Source organism: Syngnathoides biaculeatus, chromosome 5 (genome assembly GCF_019802595.1).
Source record: "Syngnathoides biaculeatus isolate LvHL_M chromosome 5, ASM1980259v1, whole genome shotgun sequence".
Lineage (NCBI taxonomy): Eukaryota > Metazoa > Chordata > Actinopteri > Syngnathiformes > Syngnathidae > Syngnathoides > Syngnathoides biaculeatus.
The window spans coordinates 15,348,150-15,369,445 of record NC_084644.1 but is presented as its reverse complement, the minus strand read 5'-3'; the positions used below and the strand labels follow the sequence as shown (position 1 = coordinate 15,369,445).

Genomic DNA, 21,296 nt, shown 5'->3' with positions numbered 1-21,296 from the left:
TTCTTGCAACGTGTACAAAGCAAATGCACGGACTGAATCATAGATGAATTATTTAATTTAATTAATTCATATTTGGAGAAGTAATTTTTTTATAGAGCCTCAGACTGTTTTATTTATGATATTTTTATTTATTGTTCTACATTTCATCACTGTTTAATATTCTTAATATACTAAAATTGTATCGCATTGTAGTCATCCATCTATTTTCTATACCGCTTGTCCTCTTCAGGGTTGTGAGTAACTTTGAATTTGATGGAAAATTAATGAAAATTATCCATCTATCCATTTTCTGAGTCCCCTATCCTCACAAGGGTCGCAGGAGTGCTGCAGCATATCCCAGCGATCATCGGGCAGGAGGCAGGTTGCACTCTGGACTGGCTGCCAGCCAATCGCAGGGCCCAGAGAAACAACCAACCATTCACACTCACAATCACAATCACACTTAATGGCAATTTAGAATCTACAATTAATCCATCTTTTGGGGACATGGGGGGTGGGAGGAAACCAAAGTGGCTGGAGAAAACCCACGCAGGCATGGGGAGAATATGCTAACTCCACACAGGCAGGTCCTCAGAACTGTGAGTCCATCACTCTAACCAGTTGCTCCACGTGCTGCCCCAAACTCCCTTATATTCTTTCAATGTCTTGATCAGCCATTTGATATCAAACATCCATCCATCCATCTTCTTTACAGCTCTAGACCTGTATGCTACCATTAGTGTTGTCAGTGTTTTTTTTTCTTTTTCTCTGTAGGCAGAAGAAAATCTGGGAATGGTGATGATTTTTACCCTTGTGACAGCTGTGCAGGAAAAACTCAATGAAATTGTTGACCTAATAAAGAACAGACGAGAAGAGGAAAAACTGCGGAAAGAGAGGGAGGCTGACTTTTTTTCTGGACAAAATTGAGAAAGATGTTTTACTATTCTGACCAGTCGCAGACATGCATATGTGTATGTTTTTTTCTTAACTCCATCCGTCCATTTTCTTCACCACTTATCCTCACGAGGGCCGCGGGGAGTGCTGGAGCCTATCCCAGCTGTCAACGAGCAGGAGGCGGGGTACACCCTGAACTGGTTGCCAGCCAATAGCAGGGGACATGGAGACAAACAGCCGCACAAACAGTCACACCTTGGGGCAATTTAGAGTGTCCAATTAATTTTGCATGTATTTTGGGATGTGGGAGGAAATTGGAGAAAACCCACACAGGCACGGGGAGAACATGCAAACTCCACACAGGCAGGTCTGGGATTGAACACGAGACCTCAGAACTGTGTGGTCAAGGCTTTACCAGCTGAACCACCGTGTTGCCTGATACCAAACATTGACTCTTACAACACTTGGCAATGATCAATTAGCCTTAAGATAACTCTATAACACTTTGTTAAAAGCCATGACATTTACACTAAATATACCTACAAAAAGAAAGCAGGGATGCAATTGAAGTCAATATCAATGCAATGCATCAGAAGAGCTCCCTTACCTATTCTGCCATCCCTGCAGTAGATTAGTGTACTTCTTCAGGAACCCCTCCAGATGCTGTTTGTTGTAGGTTACACCCTGAAGTAAGAATAATTTTATTGTGTTGTTTTTCCATAATTAAAAGATGTTTCGCAATAGCTTCGTATATGTTTCGCAATAGCTTTGTATAACCTAAAAGACGATCGCAATAGCTTTGAATAACCAGCAATGTCATAAAAGGATGTTTGGATAACCAGCAATGTCATAAAAAGATGTTTTTGTGCTATATGATGTCGTGCAACGCCATCTGTTGGTAACAAAGAATAGTGTGGCGTCAGGCGGGATGAATTGGCCACTCACCCCTCCTTCCGCACACGCTTAGAGTATAAAAGGAGAACTTTGGATACTCTCGGTAGAGTCTGCTGCGGGTTGCGTACGGATGCCCAGCCGGTATTGAAGCTGCTCTACCTGGAGTGCTGGCTCTCCCTCCTATTGGCGCACGGTAAGAGCTGGATATTCTTCTAAGAGCTGGTTGGATATTACTTAGCTTCATACCACGTGATTTGTGCTTGTGCTTGTGTTACCATTTCTGTGTGGGACCAATAAAGTGCCAATTGTTGGTAGCCAGAAGTGTGTCTTGTCTTCATTTCTGAGTGCATCTTCATGCATGATTTCAAACCATGACGTCTTAATGTAATAGCAACAGTCACCTTGGAAACGGTGGTCCCAGCTCTTTTCAGGTCATTGACCAAGTCCTTTTCGTGTAGTCCTGGGCTAATTCGTTCCTTTCTAAGGATCATTGAGACCCCACGAGATGATATCTTGCATAGGGCTCCCTCCGATTGAGCTTGACCGTCATGTTTAGATTCTTCCATTTTCTAATGCTTGGCAATTTATCCGTAGCCCTTTCTAGCTGTGTGGAGTTGTACAATTTTGTCCCTGGTGTCTTTGGAGAGCTCTCTGGTCTTGGCCATGTTACAAGTTTGAGTCTTACTGATTATATGGAGTGGACAGGTGTCTTGATGCGGCTAAACGACCTCACACAGGTGCATCTGATTCAACATAATACATCGAGTGGAGGTGAACTTTTAAAGGTGGACTAACAGGTCTTTGGGGGTCAGAATTCTAACTGATAGACAGGTGTTCAAATACTTATTTTCAACTGTATCACACAAATAAATTGTTTAAAAAAATCATACATTGTGATTCTGGGTTTTTCTTTTTAGATTATCTCTCTTAAAATGGGCATGCATTTACGATGAAAATTTCAGACCCCTCCATGATTTCTAAATGGGAGAACTTGCAATATAGCAGGGTATTCAAATTCTTATTTTCTTCACTGTATATTTTGTGGACTTGGAGAAGGCGTTCAACCATGTCCCTCGGTGAATCTTGTGGGGGGTTCTTCGGGAGTATCGGGTACCGTACCCCCTGGTATGAGCTGTTCTGTCCCTGTACGACCGTTGTCAGAGTTTGGTCCGCATTACCACCAATATATCACAGCCCTTTATCACTGATTTTGTTCTTAGCTTTTATGGACGGAATTTGTAGGTGCAGCCGAGGCGTAGAGTGTGTCCAGTTTGATGGTCTCAGCATCACATCTCTGCTCTCTGCTGATGACGTGGTTCTGTTGGGTTCATCAAGCCGTATCTCCAATTCTAGCAGGAGCGGTTCACAGCTGAGTGTGAAGCGGCTGGGATGAGAATCAGCACCTCCATATCTGAGACCGTGGTCAGAAAAGGGTGGTGTACCATCTCCGGGTCGGGGATGAGATCCTGCTCCAGTGGAGAAGTTCAAGTATCGTGGGGTCTTGTTCATGAGTGAGGGAAGAGTGGGAGATCGACAGACGGATCGGTGCAGCATCTGCAATGATGCGGACTTTGTCTTAGTTCATTCTGATAAAGAGTGAGCTAAGTCGAAAAGTGAAGCTCTCAATTTATCAGTCTTTGTACGTTCCAACCCTCACGTACGGGCACGAGCTGTAGGTCATGACCGAACGAACAAGTTTCGAAATGAGTTTCCTCCGCAAGGTATGCGGGCTCTCCCTTAGAGATAGGGTGAGAAGCTCGGTCATCCGGAAGGGGCTTAATATAGAGCCGCTGCTCCACCGCATTGAGCGGAGTCAGATGAGGTGGTTGGGGCATCTGATTCGGATGCCTCCTGGACGCCTCCCTGTTGAGGTGTTCCGGGCATTTCCCACTGGAAATAGACCCCGGGGACGACCCAGGACACGCAGGAGTGACAATTTCTCTCGACTGGCTTGGGAACGCCTCAAGATCCCTCCGGAAGAGCTGGAAGAAGTGGCTGGGGAAAGGGAAGTCTGGGTGTGTGGTGGTGTCCATTCCTTGTGTAGTGCATTTAGTTTGTCAGTCAGTCGATAAAGTCGAGGCCCAGTCCCGGAAAGGGTCTTAAGTGCCGTGGCCACGGTCTTTGCCTGGACATAGACTCGGCCCCTGGAAACCTCAGGTATCTTGAGATCCGGCTTGAAGGACCTAGTAAATGTCAGGTTCACCAATCAGACATTCATTAAACACGACAAAAAAGGAAGCAAAGACACCAGTTCTAGTCTCGCGAGAACAGAGGGGAGGAACTGTCTCGTACAATTCACCATTGGACTCTCTGATTATCCTCTCCTCAGCACCTCTATTTATTTAGTTTCAAGACGCCCCTTATTTACATGGATGTTACAAAAAGGAGATGACAAGCATAACAGTTTGAAACAAGGTGTACATGTTTGTTCATGTGCGTGTGCATGTGTGGAAGATTCCTGAATACATGTGTGGTCATCATTTCTTTAACAGGCAGCAGTTCTAACAGTTCTGATGATTAGATGTTTTTGTTCTTGCTAGCTCCTGCTAGGAGGCTGCCACATTATCTAGGGCAGAGCAAAGCATTTCTTTATTGGAAGCAAATGTATTATAATTATGATCACAATTATTCCTACAGTTCGTTGTCTGCCGATGAGCCATCTTCCACCCCTGCTCTTACAGACTCAGGGGGTGTTTTCTTAGAGTTTTCTGTCGCAATGTTGGGTGGAACCCACAGAGAAATTGTCCTGAGCCCCGCCGCCATGAGTAGCTCACCCGAGGGGGCCCTGTTGGGGTCTATTCCCTCCTACCAGCTGTCTTTCCAGGCTGTCATAAGGTCTTTCACTTGTTGTCAGCTACCCTTTCACAGCAGTCACTGGTTCCCCGGATTATCAGATGTATTATGTAGGACTAGATGTTGATATCCTGACATTTATGTGTATTTTGGCTTTGAGGATCTGTGGGATGTTAAGTAAGTGTCAAGTAAGTGATGGAACCTTACGGGTTATCAAGTGGGCTTCCTTCCCTCATCAACTGTTTCACTAATGGGCCCATGACACTCTCGAGAAGGTTCAGCAGTGAATCCCAGCATCCCAGGTTCACCCCCTCGGTGCCATCAATTTTCCTGAAGGCCCAATTGGGCTCTTTCCTCTTTATCCATAGCCACTGGCTGTCCTTTTCCACCACCTTGGAGAGATTTCTGACTGCCTGTCGATGGGGCTTCCCTCGGACTCCATCTCTCTGAGTAGCCCGGATGTTGAGGAGGCTATAAACCCTCTGCAACCAACTTCAACCGGGCGTACCTCTGCTCTCCAGCCTTGCTCTTGCACTTCGGCCGCAAGTCCTGCATACCTCATACGCCTCCTCGACTGCCCTCTCCTAGGGCACTGTGAGCTCGATGATGTAGACGAACTTGAGAGAAGCAGACCAAAGCACTAGATTTGGTCATAGGGTGGTAGTTGCAATCTCAACTGGAAAGGAGAGCTTCTTGTCCAGGTCTGCCAGCAGTTTCCAGTGTCGTGCACTGCTCAGCTGTCCGTTGTCTGGTGACTTGTTGGTGTAGCCGGTTTGACTCTCTCCCTCCCAAACAAACAGCCTTAGCAGGTGAGAATATGCCTGAAGAATGGAGGAAAAGTGTACTAGTCCCCATTTTTAAGAACAAAGGTGATGTGCAGAGCTATGGGAATTATAGAGGAATAAAGTTGATGAGCCACAGAATGACATTATCGGAAAGAGTAGTGGAGGCTAGACTCAGGACAGAAGTAAGTATCTGCAAGCAACAATGTTGTTTCATGCCTAAAGAAAGTACCACAGATGTTTTATTTGCCTTGAGGATAATAGAAAAGTTCAAGGGGGCCGAATACTTTCACAAGGCACTGTACCTCTGGAGGTATGGAAGGAATTTGGACAGGTGGCTGTGGAGTTTTTGACCAACTTATTCAACAGAATATTAGCACGTGAGAAGATGCCTGAAGAATGGAGGAAAAGTGTACTAATTCCCATTTTTGAGAACAAAGGTGAAGTGCAGAGCTGTGGGAATTATAGAGGAATTAAGGTGATGAGCCACAGAATGACGTTATGGGAAAGAGTAGTGAAGGCTAGACTCAGGACAGAAGTCAGTATCTCTGAGCAACATGGTTTCATGCCTCGAAAAAATACCACAGATGTTTTATTTGCCTTGAGGATGCTCGTGGAAAAGTACAGAGAAGGTCAGAAGGAGCTACATCGTGTCTTTGTGAATCTAGAGCAGCGGTGGGCAGACTTTTTGACTAACATGCCACATTGGGTTCTAAATTTGACAGAGGGGCCGGGCCAGGACCTCACGGCACAGTATGCACAATAATGCACAATTTTTTTCCAAAAATATTTTCAAAAAGTCAATATAGCGCATTATATTGAGGTATGGATGAAAAATAAAAAAATACAATCACATTGTAGTCGTATACAGGTACATAGAGTGGTAAAAAAGCTATACATATACATTTCAATATGATATTCGATGTCTTATGTTACACATTTATATATATATTACGAGATTGTGCATCACCAACCTGAACTCTGACCTCCTAGGCAGGAGCTTTCCATTTTACGATCCTTAGCATAGCATATTTGTTGCTACGGCACCAAAGATCGGAAACGACTGCCCGTGAGTTTGTTTGAACATAAACGAAGACAAAAAATTTCAACTACAAGGGCGAGTTGTGCAGCTGCTTTTAAAAGAAATGTCATCGCTCCCGCCAAACCTGAAGCAAAACAACGTGAGCTTAAAATCCGTAGTACAATCGTATGATAATTAAAACAAAACGGGATACTGCACACCATTGAAATGCTTGCTTTTTTTCAAAAGTGCCCATTACGCTCATTTCTACGTAGTTTGAGCTCTCGTTTTGATAGCGACCTGATGCTATGAAGAGCTGCTACAACTTGTATCCGAATGAGGGGCAAGAGGCTGCTGTTAGCACGGTGAACCTTCCACTCAAATTGCTGACAGTAATGAGGAAAGGGAACCAAGACTCTTGGGATTCAAAACATGTTTCCTCACAAACGCCATGGATGGCACAGAGGATGACATGCTGTGGGAGCAAGATGGGATCACCTTTCATGAATGCAGGAGGCACCAGAACTGGACCAAGTCATCAATGATGAGTTTGACAGTGATGGACCAAAGATAGCTACGATGGTTTTTTTTAGATTGGAGATGAGTCACGTTTCTTTTGAAGTCTTGGCCAAGGATGTGTAATGTAGTGGATAAACTGCACTATGCACAAACGTTCTATGCACAAATACTTAATGTAAAGAATGTTTCAGTTAAACAGAGTTAAATATTTGTTAAATATTTATTTAAGACTGTAATATGTGTTAGCAACAGTGTTAATAATTTTGTTCTGACAATTACAGGGACCAGAAGAAGTGTTTCCTGTGGACTGTCCTGATATATATTATCGCTGCATCAGTACATGCACAAAGATTATTATTATTAATGATTGTTGAACAGACATTTTATTTTGACAAACAATCCAAGTACAAACAATAAAAGTGCAAATCCAGCAAAATAGAAATACAGATAATGCCTAATATTTTGAGCATATGGATAGCAGCACCCCTCCTCGAGCTGTCACCTTATCATGGTGGAGGGGTTGGTGTGTCCCAATGATCCGAGGAGCGAAGTTGTCTGGGGCTTCATGCCTCTGGTAGGGTCACCCATGGCAAAAAGGTCCTAGGTGAGGGACCAGACAAAGTACGCCTCCAAAACCCCTATGAGGGGCACAAAAATTGGATCTTGGTTTCCCTTGCCTGGACGCAGGTCACCGGGGCCCCCCTCTGGAGGTGGGGCTCTGTCATGACCAGAACATGAGGCTGAACCCAAAATACACAACTCACGAGACCAGGTACAGTTCGGGAAGTGTCTTTATTCAGTCCAAGGTCGAAACACAGGCGGGCAGTCCAAAGAAGGAGCAGTACCATAATCAGCAGGCGAGAAGGCAGTGTCGTTAACGAGGCAGGGTTCGGTCCACAGAGTAGCAAGGACATAGACAAACGGCTGCGGTAACATGACATAGTAGTCCAACAATCTGGCAAAGACCAGACCGCACGCACGGCCATATATACATGGACTGTAATCACTAAGACGAGACGGGGGTGCGCGCATATGCTCATTGGAGCAGGTGCACGCCGCATCAGGGAAAGACACACCCATGACACAGCTTTTGAGAGGGCTCGGACTCTGTTCCACTCTGGAGTTGCCCACGGTGAGAGACGTACCAGTACGTTGGGGTTTACCCCGGTGGATGAGAGCGTAGCCTCCCTACGCCTTCAGGTTCGGGGACGAATCCTGACTGTTGTTTGTGCTTATGCACAAAACAGCAGTTCTGAGAACCCAACCTTTTTGGAGTCCTTAGAGCGAGTGCTGGAGAGCACCCCCTCTGGGGACTCAATCATTCTGCTGTGGGACTTCAATGCCCATGTGGGCAAGGACAGTGAGACCTGGAAGGGCGTGATTGGGAAGAACACCCTCCCCCGATCAGAACCCGTGTGGTGTTCTTTCACTGGACTTCTGTGCTCATTACGGATTGTCCATAACAAACGCCATGTTCAGGCATAAGGGTGTCCACATGTCCACCTGGGACCAGGACACTCTAGGTCGCAGTTCGATGATCGACTTTATGGTCGTGTCATCGGACTTGCGACCGCATGTCTTGGACACTCGGGTGAAGAGAGGGCGGAGCTGTCAACTGATCATAACCTGGTGGTGACTTGGCTCCAATGGTGGGGGAAGATGCCGGTCCGACGTGTCAGGCCCAAACGTATTGTGAGGGTCTGCTGGGAACGGCTGGCAGATTCCCCTCAGAGGGAATTTGAACTCCATCCTCCGAAAGAACTTTGCTTGCGTCCCAGAAGAGGTGGAGAACATTGAGCCTTAGTGGACGATGTTCCGCGACTCCATTGGTGAGGCAGCCAACTGGAGCTGTGGCCATTGGGTGGTCGGTGCCTGTCGTGGCCGCAACCCGCAAACATATTGGTGGACACCAACAGTGAAGGATGCTGTCAAGCTGAAGTAGGGGTCCTATCTGGCATTTTGGGAATGTGGGACTCCCGAGGCAGCTGATAGATACCGTCTGGCCAACCAGAATGTGGCTTCAGTGGTCATTGAGGCAAAAACCTGGGCGTGGGAGGAGTTCGATGAGGCCATTGAGAACGATTTCAAGACAGCTTCGAGGAAATTCTGGTCCACCGTCCGGCAACTCATGAGGGTGATGCAGTGCACCATCAACACTGTATAGTGGGAATGGGGCACTGCTGACCTCATCTCGGGATGTGAGTTTGTGGGGAGAATACTCGAAAGACCTCCTCAATTCCACCAACACGCACGAGGAAGCTGAGTTTGGGTGCTCTGTGGCAGGCTCTTCTACCTCTGGAGTTGAAGTCACCGTTAAAAAGTGGTGGTTAAAAAGCTCCTTGGTGGCAGGGCCCCGGGGATGGATGAGATTCGCCCGTTCCTAAAGGCTCTGGATGTTGTGGGGCTGTCCTGGTTGACACGCCTCTGGAATATCATGTAGACATCGGGGACAGCGCCTCTGGATTGACAGACTGGGTTGGTGCCCTTTTTAAGAATAGGGGACCGGAGGGTCTGTTCCAACTACAGGGAGATCACACTCCTCAGCCTCCCTGGTAAGGTTTATTCAGGGGTACTGGAGAGGAGGGTCTGTCGGGAAGTCGAATCTCTGATTCAGGAGGAGCTATGTGTTTTCGTCCTGGCCGCGGAACAGTGGACCAGCTCTACACCTTCGGCAGGCTCCTCGAGGGTGCATGGGAGTTTGCCCAACCAGTCTACATAGAGAAAATAAGTATTTGAACACCCTGCTATAGTGCAAGTTCTCCCACTTAGAACTCATGGAAGAGTCTGATATTTTCATCGTAGGTGCATGTCCACTGTGATAGCGCTAATTTAAAAAGAAAAATCCAGAAATCACAATGTATGACTTTTTTCTAACAATTTGTGTGATACAGCAGCAAATAAGTATTTGAACACCTGAGAAAACCAACTTTAATATTTGGTACAGTAGCCTTTGTTTGCAATTACAGAGGTCAAACGTTTCCTGTAGTTATTCATCAGGTTTGCACACACTATAGGAGGGATTTTGGCCTACTCCTCCATACAGATCTTCTCTAGATCAGATACGTTTCTGGGCTGTTGCTGAGAAACACGGAGTTTCAGCTCCCTCCAAAGATTTTCTATTGGTTTAGGTCTGGAGACTGGCTAGGCCACACCATAACCTTGATATGCTTCTTACGGAGCCACTCCTTGGTTTTCCTGGCTGTGTGCTTTGGGTCATTTTCATGTTGAAAGACCCATCTTCAATGCTTTGACTGAGGAAAAGAGGTTGTTCCCCAAAATCTCACAATACATGGCCACGGTCATCCTCTCCTTATTACAGTGCACTTGTCCTGTCCCATGTGCAGAAAAACACGCCCAAAGCATGATGCTACACCCCCATGCTTCACAGTAGGGATGGTGTTCTTGGGATGGAACTCATCATTTGTGTTCCTCCAAACACGCTGAGTGGAATTATGACTAAAACGTTCCATTTTGGTCTCATCTGACCACAAAACGTTCTCCCATGACTCCTCTGTATCATCCAAATGGTCATTGGCAGACTTAACACGGGCCTTGACCAACAGTGGACTTTTTTTCACCAAGCTGCTTGGCAAGTTCTCCGTTGCCCTTTCCAGCCGTGTGGAGTTGTATAATTTTGTCCCTGGTGTCTTTGGACAGCTCTTTGGCCTTGGCCATGTTACAAGTTTGAGTCTTACTGATGGTATGGGGTGGATAGGTGTCTTTATGCAGCTAACAACCTCACACAGGTGCATCTGATTCAGGATAATACACAGAGTGGATGTGGACTTTTAAAGGTGGACTAACAGGTCTTTGGGGGTCAGAATTCTAACTGATAGACAGGTGTTCAAATACTTATTTTCAACTGTATCACACAAATAAATTGTTTAAAAAAATCATACATTGTGATTCTGGGTTTTTCTTTTTAGATTATCTCTCTTAAAATGGGCATGCATTTACGATGAAAATTTCAGACCCCTCCATGATTTCTAAATGGGAGAACTTGCAATATAGCAGGGTATTCAAATTCTTATTTTCTTCACTGTATATTTTGTGGACTTGGAGAAGGCGTTCAACCATGTCCCTCGGTGAATCTTGTGGGGGGTTCTTCGGGAGTATCGGGTACCGTACCCCCTGGTATGAGCTGTTCTGTCCCTGTACGACCGTTGTCAGAGTTTGGTCCGCATTACCAGCAATATATCACAGCCCTTTATCACTGATTTTGTTCTTAGCTTTTATGGACGGAGTTTGTAGGTGCAGCCGAGGCGTAGAGTGTGTCCAGTTTGATGGTCTCAGCATCACATCTCTGCTCTCTGCTGATGACGTGGTTCTGTTGGGTTCATCAAGCCGTATCTCCAATTCTAGCAGGAGCGGTTCACAGCTGAGTGTGAAGCGGCTGGGATGAGAATCAGCACCTCCGTATCTGAGACCGTGGTCAGAAAAGGCTGGTGTACCATCTCCGGGTCGGGGATGAGATCCTGCTCCAGTGGAGAAGTTCAAGTATCGTGGGGTCTTGTTCATGAGTGAGGGAAGAGTGGGAGATCGACAGACGGATCGGTGCAGCATCTGCAATGATGCGGACTTTGTCTTAGTTCATTCTGATAAAGAGTGAGCTAAGTCGAAAAGTGAAGCTCTCAATTTATCAGTCTTTGTACGTTCCAACCCTCACGTACGGGCACGAGCTGTAGGTCATGACCGAACGAACAAGTTTCGAAATGAGTTTCCTCCGCAAGGTATGCGGGCTCTCCCTTAGAGATAGGGTGAGAAGCTCGGTCATCCGGAAGGGGCTTAATATAGAGCCGCTGCTCCACCGCATTGAGCGGAGTCAGATGAGGTGGTTGGGGCATCTGATTCGGATGCCTCCTGGACGCCTCCCTGTTGAGGTGTTCCGGGCATTTCCCACTGGAAATAGACCCCGGGGACGACCCAGGACACGCAGGAGTGACAATTTCTCTCGACTGGCTTGGGAACGCCTCAAGATCCCTCCGGAAGAGCTGGAAGAAGTGGCTGGGGAAAGGGAAGTCTGGGTATCCTCGCAGAAGCTACTTCCACCGCGACCCGACCCAGAAAATAGGTAGAAAATGGATGGCTGGATGGATGGATAGATGGATAGCAGCAAATTGGTGGTGCGCATTGTAAATTGGTAGAACGGTTTTAGTGGGGTTTTTTTAGGTCAACTTTGGGGGTGCGCATTATATTTCAGGACACATTATACTCGATAAATTAGACGACAACCCGATTGACTAACAGTGTGCACTGAGGAACGTGTATTAAATGTGCGAAATCGCCCTCATGCAGGTAGAATATTTGTCTTAGCGAATATGCAAGATGTGGCATTTACACACTATTTGGCTCAATACTGGCAGGAGAAAATGTAAATGGTCTAAAATAACACAATACATGACAATACAATTGAAGCCTCAACGTTAAAGAAATCAACATTAATTGAAAAAATGTTACTTTCATCATTCAAAACATATTACACAACGAAATACTCATTGATGTCTGCACCCCACATTTTCTGTTCTGCTGCTGTGCGTAAATGCGCACTAAATTAAAAGACGCACTTTCAAATATTCCATTGCATAACCATTTTTTTCACAACACTGTAGAACTCACCAATTTTAGAGGAAACAGTGTTGCTGGTCTCCTTTTTTTGCCATTGCATCAAAGTTTGGAGTTACGTGGCTTTGTTGAGTGAAGTGTAAAAGTCATTCAGTTTAAGAGACCTCAACTACTCCTTTGAGGCAGAGTCGGACTGAAGATCGATCAGTTCCAAATGCAGCTCCAGTGGTGCTGTTTCAGGGTCTTGTGACAACAGACAAGATACCAACTGAAGTACCGTCTCAATTTGATCAAAATCAAAGAATCGACGGCAGAGGTCTCTGTGTAGGTCGTCCAGTGATTTGGAGTATTTCTTTGTGTTTTGGGTGGCCTTTTTCTGCCCGGAGCAGGGGTCAGGAACCTATGGCTCGCGAGTCATATCTTGCTCTTTTTATGGTTGCAGGGATGTTGCAGAGGTTGCTCGCAGGGCCCTCATAATGACATTATGTACATGTCATTTCTGTCACATAAGAAACGTCTACGAGGTAGAGACAGTTTGTCCTCGTGGGATTGCCGTAGTTGGCTGTGACAGTCATGTGCGCAGGCACTTTTGACAATGATCGTTCAAGGAAAAAAAAGATGAGAACTGCAGTTTTCGGAAAACTGGACAGCCTTTGTGGAGAGAGAAAGTTCTGCTGTGTCTCTACTTTGTAATGACAAAATTGCAATGATGAAATGCTCAAAAATAAAGCGACACTTCAACACAAACCTTACCGTTTTTGCATGAAAGTATCCTGTGGGGGACAACAGAGACAGAGTCCAAGCTCGTCAGCAGGAAATCCGTGTTTGGACCCAACAAGTTGAATGGAATTCATACCGCGTTGCTGCTGCTGTTGTGTTTGTTGTTGTTGAGTCACTCGAGGCGCCTGAGGATGGTCCTCAGAAGCGCAAGACTCGGATGAGGGGGGCTCTGTATTCTCCAAAGAGAAGAAGTAGAAGAAGAAGATAAGAGAATGTTGGGAGCAAAGGATGGCGGGGTGATGGATATTGACATAGAAGGGGCGCTGTGACCAGCCAGCGCCACCGAGCAGTAACTGCAAATGAAGCCTTGAAGTCCCTTAGAATATCGGGTCTGGCTGGAGCAGGTCCTCATTGCTGCTGCTTCAGCAATTGTGAGAAAAGGAAAGCCATACACAGACAGGGAGTATGCCAACGCATTTGTGCTTCAATGTTGCCAATAAACTTTTTGACAACTTCGCATAAACACAAGATAATCAAATAAAAGACATGCCTTTGTCGGCAAGAACTGTTCACCATCTTACCATCATGATGGCAAATCAAATTGAATTGCGTTCACGATGAATGGGTGGAAGTCTCAACACCTGCATGAACCTTAATTGAGCGAAGTATGAAACAGACGACAAAGCCATCAGAAAAAAACTGACAGCACCAGGAGTAGCATTAATGGTAAAAAGCACTTTTGTCATCATTGGTTAGCGACATCATAACAAGAATTCAAAGACTTATTGTACTCTAAAAGTGTTGGTCTTACATAAATGCGCAAATACACCTGTATTTAGTTTTTAAAATATTGCATGGCTCTTTTGAAATTAAATTTTAAAGTATTTGGCATTTATGACTCTCTCAGCCTAAAAGGTTCCCAACCCTTGAGGTGGAGGAACAGTTAAAAAGATGGAGGCATGCACCTGAAAGGAAAGGAATGAAGATTAGCCAAAGTAAAACAGAATATATGTACGTGAATGAGAGGGGAGGAGGGGGTAGAAGGGAGAAGCGATTGCGAGGTTGGATGACTTCAAATACTTGATCAACAATCCAGAGCAATGATGGGTGTTGTAAGGAAGTGAAGAAACAACTCCAAGCAGGTTGGAAAAGCTGGCGGAAGGTGTCTGGTCTGTTATGTGACAGAAGTGTCTCTGCTAGGATGAAGGGCAAAGTTTATAAAACAGTGGTGAGACTGGCTATGATGTATGGATTAGAGACAGTGGCACAGAAGAGACAACTGGAAGAAGATCTTAAGGTGGCAAAAATGAAGATGTTTAGGTTCTCTCTTGGAGTGAGCAGGTTGGATAGGATTAGAAATGAGCTGAGAGGGACAGCCACAGTTGGATGTTTTGGAGACAAGGTTCGAGAGAGCAGACTTCGATGGTTTGGACATGTCCAGAGGCGAGAGAGTGAGTATATTGGTAGAAGGGTGCTGAGGATGGAGCTGCCAGCCAAAAGAGCGAGAGGAAGAGCAAAGAGAAGGTTGGTGGATGTTGTGAGGGAAGACATGAGGGCAAATGGTGTTAGAGAGGAACATAGGCTTAGATGGAAATAGATGACGTGCTGTAGTGACCCCGAATGGGACAAGCTGAAAGGAAAAGAAGAAGAATGAGACATAACCATATTAATAATGTATATTGTGGATGTAAAAGCAAAGCTTGCGACTAGAATGTGCGCGTACATACTGTATGTACACGGTGGCGCGCCAGCGAGCGTCCTTCAAAATATCCACATACTCTTATTTTCAAGAATAACCGCTCTTTATAGCAGCTACAGTGGCTTCATACCTGCTTCTTCTTTAACTTTTAATCTATCTTTGTATGGTGTAAGAAATGTGGTGACTTACAAGTTAATAAATGCACAGCACTGCAACCGATACAGGTATGCTGGGGATCCACTTGTGAATCGCTCATGTGCCAGGGGTGCATTGACATCGCTACATGATGATCCAGTCCAGTTCGGTTTGATGATGTCGCGCAATGTGAAGCAATATTAAATAATACTAGTCCATCCACCCATCCATTTTCTTAGCTGCTTATCCTCACAAGAGTTATCGGAGTGCTGGAGCCTATCCCAGCTGTCATTGGGCAGGAGGCAGGGTACACCCTGAATTGGTTGCCAGCCAATTGCAGGGCACACGGAGACAAATAGTCAGACTCACAATCAACACCCACGGGAAATTTAGAGTGTCCAATTAAAGTTGCATGTTTTAAGGATCTGGGAGAAAACCGAAGTGACCGGACAAAACCCACGCAGGCACAGGGAGAACATGCAAACTCCACTCAGGTGGGGCTGGGATGGAGCCTGGGTCCTCAGAACTGTGAGGCCCACGCTTTACAGCTCCTCCGCCATGCCACCATAATACTAGTCCTATACTTAAAATGTAATCTTATCTTTGTATAATATCATTTGCTCAATTTTTTTGCTGAGTTATTTGTGAGAGGACTTTAACATTTTCTTGAAATCTTGTTTGTGGAAATACTAAAATGAGTTGGTATATAAAATATAGCAAACAAATGAAATTCCATACATGACTTATAAATGTTAATGGAATTTTAACTTAAATGTTAAATTTGAAATAAAAGACTAAAAACTGATTCATTTATGCATTTTCATTTAGGAACAAAGTTGTCCGACATGTCTTTGCTCCGAGGCTCCAAGATCTTAGACACTAGTTCCCCTGCCTTAGAAGAAATTTTTTCGCAGGGTACAGATGAAGATGGTGAGCGTAAAAGTTTAAGTGCGAGTTGATAAGCTTCAGGAGCTGATTCTTTGTGTGTCTCAACCTCCCACCATAGCTGCATGCCAGCCAGTGGGATCATTTTAAAAATTAGTGGGATCATTTTATAAGTGGGATAATTCTAAAAATTATAATGATGATAATGTGTTGAATATATTGATTTCTACAGTGATTCGGTGTGTTTGATACCCGCTGTTGGAATACATCTGTCATCACCCGTATATATGTCCATGTAGCTCATAATTCTGTCAGGCTGTCCCCTGATTAAATTCACCAAAATCCCCTTGGACTGGCGGTAGAGATGGTCTGAGCAGGCGTATCTTTAGACTGCAATGGTCTTCTGACTGGATTCCCCAAAAAGAGAGTATTAAACAGCTGCAGCTAATTCAGAATGCTGCAGCTCGGATTCTGACCAGAACAAAGAGGTCAGAGCATATCACTCCAATTCTAAAGTCCTCACACTGGCTTCCAGTCAGCTTTAGAATAGATTTTAAAGTTCTGCTACTCATCTATAAATCAATTAAATTGTTTAGGTCTTGAATACATGAGCGAAATGCTAATGGTATACATACCCAGTCGGGCCCTGAGGTCCACAGCAACCAAACATGATGAAGCAGCACTTGGCTATTATGCGGCACATAAAGGGAATAAGTTGCCAAGAGAAGTGATGTTAGCCCCAAGTGTGAGTGTTTTTAAATCCAGGTTAAAAACTTTTTTTTCCTCATGCTTTTTAGAGTATTTCCATCTTCAAATATTTCTTTCACTCAACAGTTTTAATTTTACTTTTTTCCCGTGTTTTAAATGTTTTATTTCTTTGTTTTTAAATGCTTTGAAACAATGTAAACCACATTTAGATACCTTATTATGAAATGCGCTATACAAATAAATTGCCTTCACTTTTACTTTGCTGATATTCTCCCACCAAATTGTCAATACAGACAGTCAACGGACATACCCTCGCTCTTGGCGCAGACTGGACTTCCAAATTAAAATAAAATTAGAAAAGGCACCTCAAATTTTCTGTCCATGGAGTGTCCCATGGATGTAAAGGAAAGCTGCACCTGAGGAACCTCTGTGGGCTGTGCTACTGCATCTTTCCACATCTAGTGGCTAGTAAAAATGCAAAGTTACCTGTAAAGGACGAAAAGAGTGAAAAGGTCCGAGGCCATCACTGTCTCCACCAGACCTATCACGATTACCACCTGGATGAACGGAGGGTAAAAAGCTCTGACTGCCTCTCCTTCTCCACTCTATTTTCAGGCCAGTGGTACAACAATATACTGTAATGGTATTTAGTGATAAAACTACTTAAAAGTGAATCAAACCAAAAAGTTGAAATGGACAGAAGGCTTTGGGGCATAGAATGTGAGCTGGATTCAACATATTTTTTAACTGGACGGACCTATTTACATCTTCTTTGTTTTCCTCTGAAGCAAAAGGTTAATTAGACCATGACACTGTAAACTAATCCGAAAACTCTTTGCCTTCTCGTCTATGCCAGAACATTGTGGCAGTGGGTGCTGGTTTCTGTGATGGGATGCGTTGTGGTGACAACACAAAGGCGGCTGTGATACGGCTGGGCCTGATGGAAATGATAGCTTTCGCCAAACTCTTCTCTAAGGATGACACCGTTTCCACAGCAACCTTCCTCGAGAGCTGTGGTGTAGCTGACCTCATCACGACCTGCTACGGTGGCCGAAATCGACGGGTGGCAGAGGCCTTTGCCACGACAGGGAAGGTACGATAGACACCATTAAACTGGTAGATACTTTACACACAATCTGTTTTTCACATTTTCTTTTGAGTGTTTGAAATGAAAGTAACGAATGACTTTAATCTGTGTTTCCCCACACCCACCACACACCCCAAGAGCATTGAGGAGCTGGAGAAAATTATGTTGAATGGTCAGAAGCTCCAGGGTCCTGCTACATCAGCTGAGGTTTACAACATACTCAAGCAGAAGGATCTGGTGGCCAAGTCTGTGCATCCTTTTTCTCTATCAACCACATGTATTGAAGTGTCCCTTGCAAATTTGATAATTTAATTAACTAACCCTTACTCAGATCTTAAAAGAAATAAATAGCTGATAACAAACCAGAAACAGATTTCTTTATTTTTCCAACGTTTTAATGTATGACTTTATGGTTGAGGACGATTACTATACAGATTTTGAAGCATCAATGTGTTGCCTTTTAATTTCAGTAAAGTTTCTGGCTTTGGTATATACACCTGACGTACATGTAAAATCCCGTCAACTACCTGTATTGGTGTTTTTCCTCCCCTTCAGATATTCCATCTAAAGCTCTATTTTCCTCTCTCCAGGTTTCCTCTTTTTTCAGCAGTTTATCGGATTTGTTTTGAGGGTAAACCAGTCCAGGAGATGATCTCTTGCCTGCAGAGCCACCCAGAGCACATGTGAAACTGGATGGACATGTCACGACATTTTCCTGCTAATCATTTATTTCTCGAGCATGATAAAACCACTGGCCTTTGATGTTATGATAAAAGGCAATTAACATAAATCACTATGATCAAAATGGCCACTCTATTGACAGGCTTTCTAAATTGATCAAATCATGTGTATTCCAGTGTACTTGGCCAAGCTACATTTAAGCGTACCATGAAGGCTACTTTTTTAAGTGCAAATCAATGTAAACATAGAAGACTAAAGGCAGTAATAGAGAGAGGAGGATGACCAAATATTTACGAAACTTGACCAACAGATCAACAAATTATTTCTAGAGATGTGGTTTGCTTTTTAGATTTTCAAGATATTGACTTCTTTTTTTAATAAACATTTTGTACGCATTTTATTAGAGAATCACTTGTGCATAGGGTTTGACATCAGGAAGAATAAAATAAAAATATACAAATGTCTTTGACAGTTTGTTGCAGTAAGATTTATATTATTGTTGCTGCAAGATGTGTGAGCTTACATCGCGCAATACCAAAATACTTTTGTTGAGCCCCTTGAGGGTTTTTTGTTGTTGTTGTTTTCTTTTTCTACCCAAGGACAATTTATCAGGATTATATCATATCACTTCCATTACAGTCTCCAAATTCTCAGATCTATCAATTAATTAATTAATTATTAACGTGATTAATTAAAGTTAAGCTAAATAAATCACTTTGATTCATTGACTGATATTGAAAGATTTCAATCTTATTTTGAAAAGAAGGCTATCTCACCTCGAAGCTTGCACAATAATTTATACTCACTCCAAAGTTTATGTTTTAAGCTTGTTTGACTGAATTGTGAGTCAGTAACAGGGTGGTACTGGTAATGTATGTATACAGTAGCTGTTATTGCACTGCCAGACTGATGGTATGTACTTGTCTTATGGATATGAACCAAGCTATTTTAAGTTAAAAGGAGATGTGTATGAATTTTGTCTTTGTTTATAAGACTTTACTGCAACTCAGGAAGTCAGTTTCAATGTTGCCTATCTGAAAATGGATGTTAACAGTGAAAACAAGGTATAATATAAGTTTCATCCTGATTACATCCCATCGATAATTTTCTGGGATCTGGCTTTCCTACAACTGGTACTTCTTATTTGAGCTTTGTCACTTAAACATTTTGCATTTTTATTAGTTTCCCAGGACAAGCTAAAATTTACAAGATATGAGTTGTTTAGTTTGGTTACTCTTTTTTTTACTGCAGCTCATTTGATATGTGATGATAACTTTTAAAAATCTCTTTAAATGTGAAATATCCATAAGAGATTCTTCCCTTTCTTTACAGCATTTGGCAAGTTTCCCCTGTTACATTAAAATATTAAGTGGCCCACTAAAGGAAATGAACTTTCCGTGTGATTTTTCTTGCTAAATGGATTTGGATGTTTTTCATTTTGTCAGAAAAGCTGGACTAAAATTGCTATTTTTCTTCACTTGATGTTTTTTTTCACCAAAATCTCTTAATTTGAATTTCTTTTCCTTTCAGCTTGTCCCGTTAGGGGTTGCCATAGCGTGTCATCTTTTTCCATCTGCACCGATCTCCTGCATCTTCCTCTCTAACATCAACTGCCCTCATGTCTTCCTTCACAACATCCATCAACCTTCTCTTTGGTCTTCCTCTCGCTCTTCTGCCTGGTGGCTCCATCCTCAGCACCCTTCTTCCAATCTTCCAACTCTTTCGCCTCTGGACATGTCCAAACCATTGAAGTCTGCTCTCTTGAACCTTGTCTCCAAAACATCCAACTTTGGCTGTCCCTCTCATGAGTTTATTTCTAATCCTATCCAACCTGCTCACTCCTAGAGAGAACCTTAGCATCTTTATTTTTTTCACCTCCAGCTATGCTTCCTGTTGTCTCTTCAGTGCCACTGTCTCTAACCCGTACATCATGGCTGGCTTCACCACTGTTTGATAAACTTTGGCTTTCATCCTTGCAGACTCTTCTGTCATCTGCGAGCATCAGGGTCTGTGGGGATTCTAGTCTAACCAAATCTCTCAGCCTATCCATTACCAGAGCAAATGGGAAGGGGCTCAGAGCTGATCCCTGAGGCAGTCGCACCTCCACCTTAAATTCTTCTGTCACACCTACGGCTCACCTCACCACTGTTCTCCTGCCCTCATACATGTCCTGTACTGTTCTAACATATTTCTCCACCACACCAGACTGACGCATGCAGTACCACAGTTCCTCTCTTGGTACTCTGTCATAGGCTTTCTCTAGATCCACAAAGACACAATGTAGCTCATTTTGACCTTCTCTGTACTTTTCCACTGGCATCCTCAAGGCAAATAATGCATCAGTGGTACTCTTTCTAGGCATGAAACCATACTGTTGCTCGCACATTTTTACTACCCATCACTTCTCCATCACCCCTGTTTCGTTCACCAACATGTCCATTACAATCTGCACCAGTCACAACTCTGACTGTATCTGGTATCCTTAGAAATAGTCCATTTAATTCCTTCCAGAATTTTTCTTTCAAGTCTAGATCACATCCTACCTGTGGGACATAGCCGGTAATCACATGATACATAACGCCCTCAATTTCAAGTTTCAACCTCATCACTCGATCTGATACTCTTTTCACCTTCAAGACATTCTTAGCTAGCTCTTCCTTTAAAATAACCCGACTCCATTTCTCTTCCCACCTACTCCATGGAAAAATAATTTAAACCTACATAATACCTTTCCACCTACTCTATTGGATGCACAATATATCAACCTTTCTCCCTATCATCATGTCAACTAACTAACGAGGTCTTTCCTGTCATAGTCCCAATATTTCAAGTCCCTACCATCAGTTGTAGGCTATGTGCATTCCTCATCTTCTTCTGCCGACAAATCTGCTTTCCTCCTCTTCTTTGTCTTTGACCCACAGGACCTGAATTTCCACC

At 43.8% G+C, this 21,296-nt stretch overlaps 2 protein-coding genes across 9 annotated transcripts in view; one reads left to right on the top strand and one right to left on the bottom strand.

The window, feature by feature from the left end:
• Window positions 1-14,980, bottom strand: part of LOC133500247 (uncharacterized) — a 31,511-nt gene extending 16,531 nt beyond the window's left edge. For 3 of the 8 annotated variants that reach the window (XR_009794841.1, XR_009794842.1, XR_009794839.1), the window contains exons 1-2: window positions 13,198-13,619; window positions 1,481-1,557 (exon numbers count right to left, since the gene is read on the bottom strand). Coding sequence is in view for 3 of the 8 variants with exons in the window: in XM_061818687.1 (XP_061674671.1) it covers window positions 1,481-1,557; window positions 13,746-13,751 (83 nt within the window). In the remaining 5 variants the exon portion in view is untranslated. Of the gene's footprint in view, window positions 1-1,480; window positions 1,558-12,498; window positions 13,019-13,197; window positions 13,620-13,745 lie in introns of those variants that run through there. The other 5 variants (XR_009794840.1, XR_009794838.1, XM_061818687.1 and 2 more) reach the window with 3 other exon arrangements.
• Window positions 1,813-19,727, top strand: LOC133500248 (glycerol-3-phosphate dehydrogenase 1-like protein). Its single transcript, XM_061818689.1, has 4 exons — window positions 1,813-1,960; window positions 17,448-17,684; window positions 17,817-17,923; window positions 18,269-19,727. Exons 2-4 carry the CDS (start codon window positions 17,484-17,486, stop codon window positions 18,363-18,365), a joined length of 405 nt encoding a protein of 134 aa, XP_061674673.1. The 5' UTR covers window positions 1,813-1,960; window positions 17,448-17,483; the 3' UTR covers window positions 18,366-19,727.
• The last annotated feature ends 1,569 nt before the right edge of the window (window positions 19,728-21,296 follow it).

What these genes read in the sequence shown, in the direction of transcription:
- LOC133500248 (XM_061818689.1), top strand. Translation starts at nt 17,484, where the DNA reads ATGCGTTGTGGTGACAACACAAAGGCGGCTGTGATACGGCTGGGCCTG. An exon ending in CCTTTGCCACGACAGGGAAG is followed by an intron (nt 17,685 to 17,816) that starts GTACGATAGACA and finishes ACACACCCCAAG; the next exon opens with AGCATTGAGGAGCTGGAGAA. An exon ending in CAGAAGGATCTGGTGGCCAA is followed by an intron (nt 17,924 to 18,268) that starts GTCTGTGCATCC and finishes TCCTCTCTCCAG; the next exon opens with GTTTCCTCTTTTTTCAGCAG.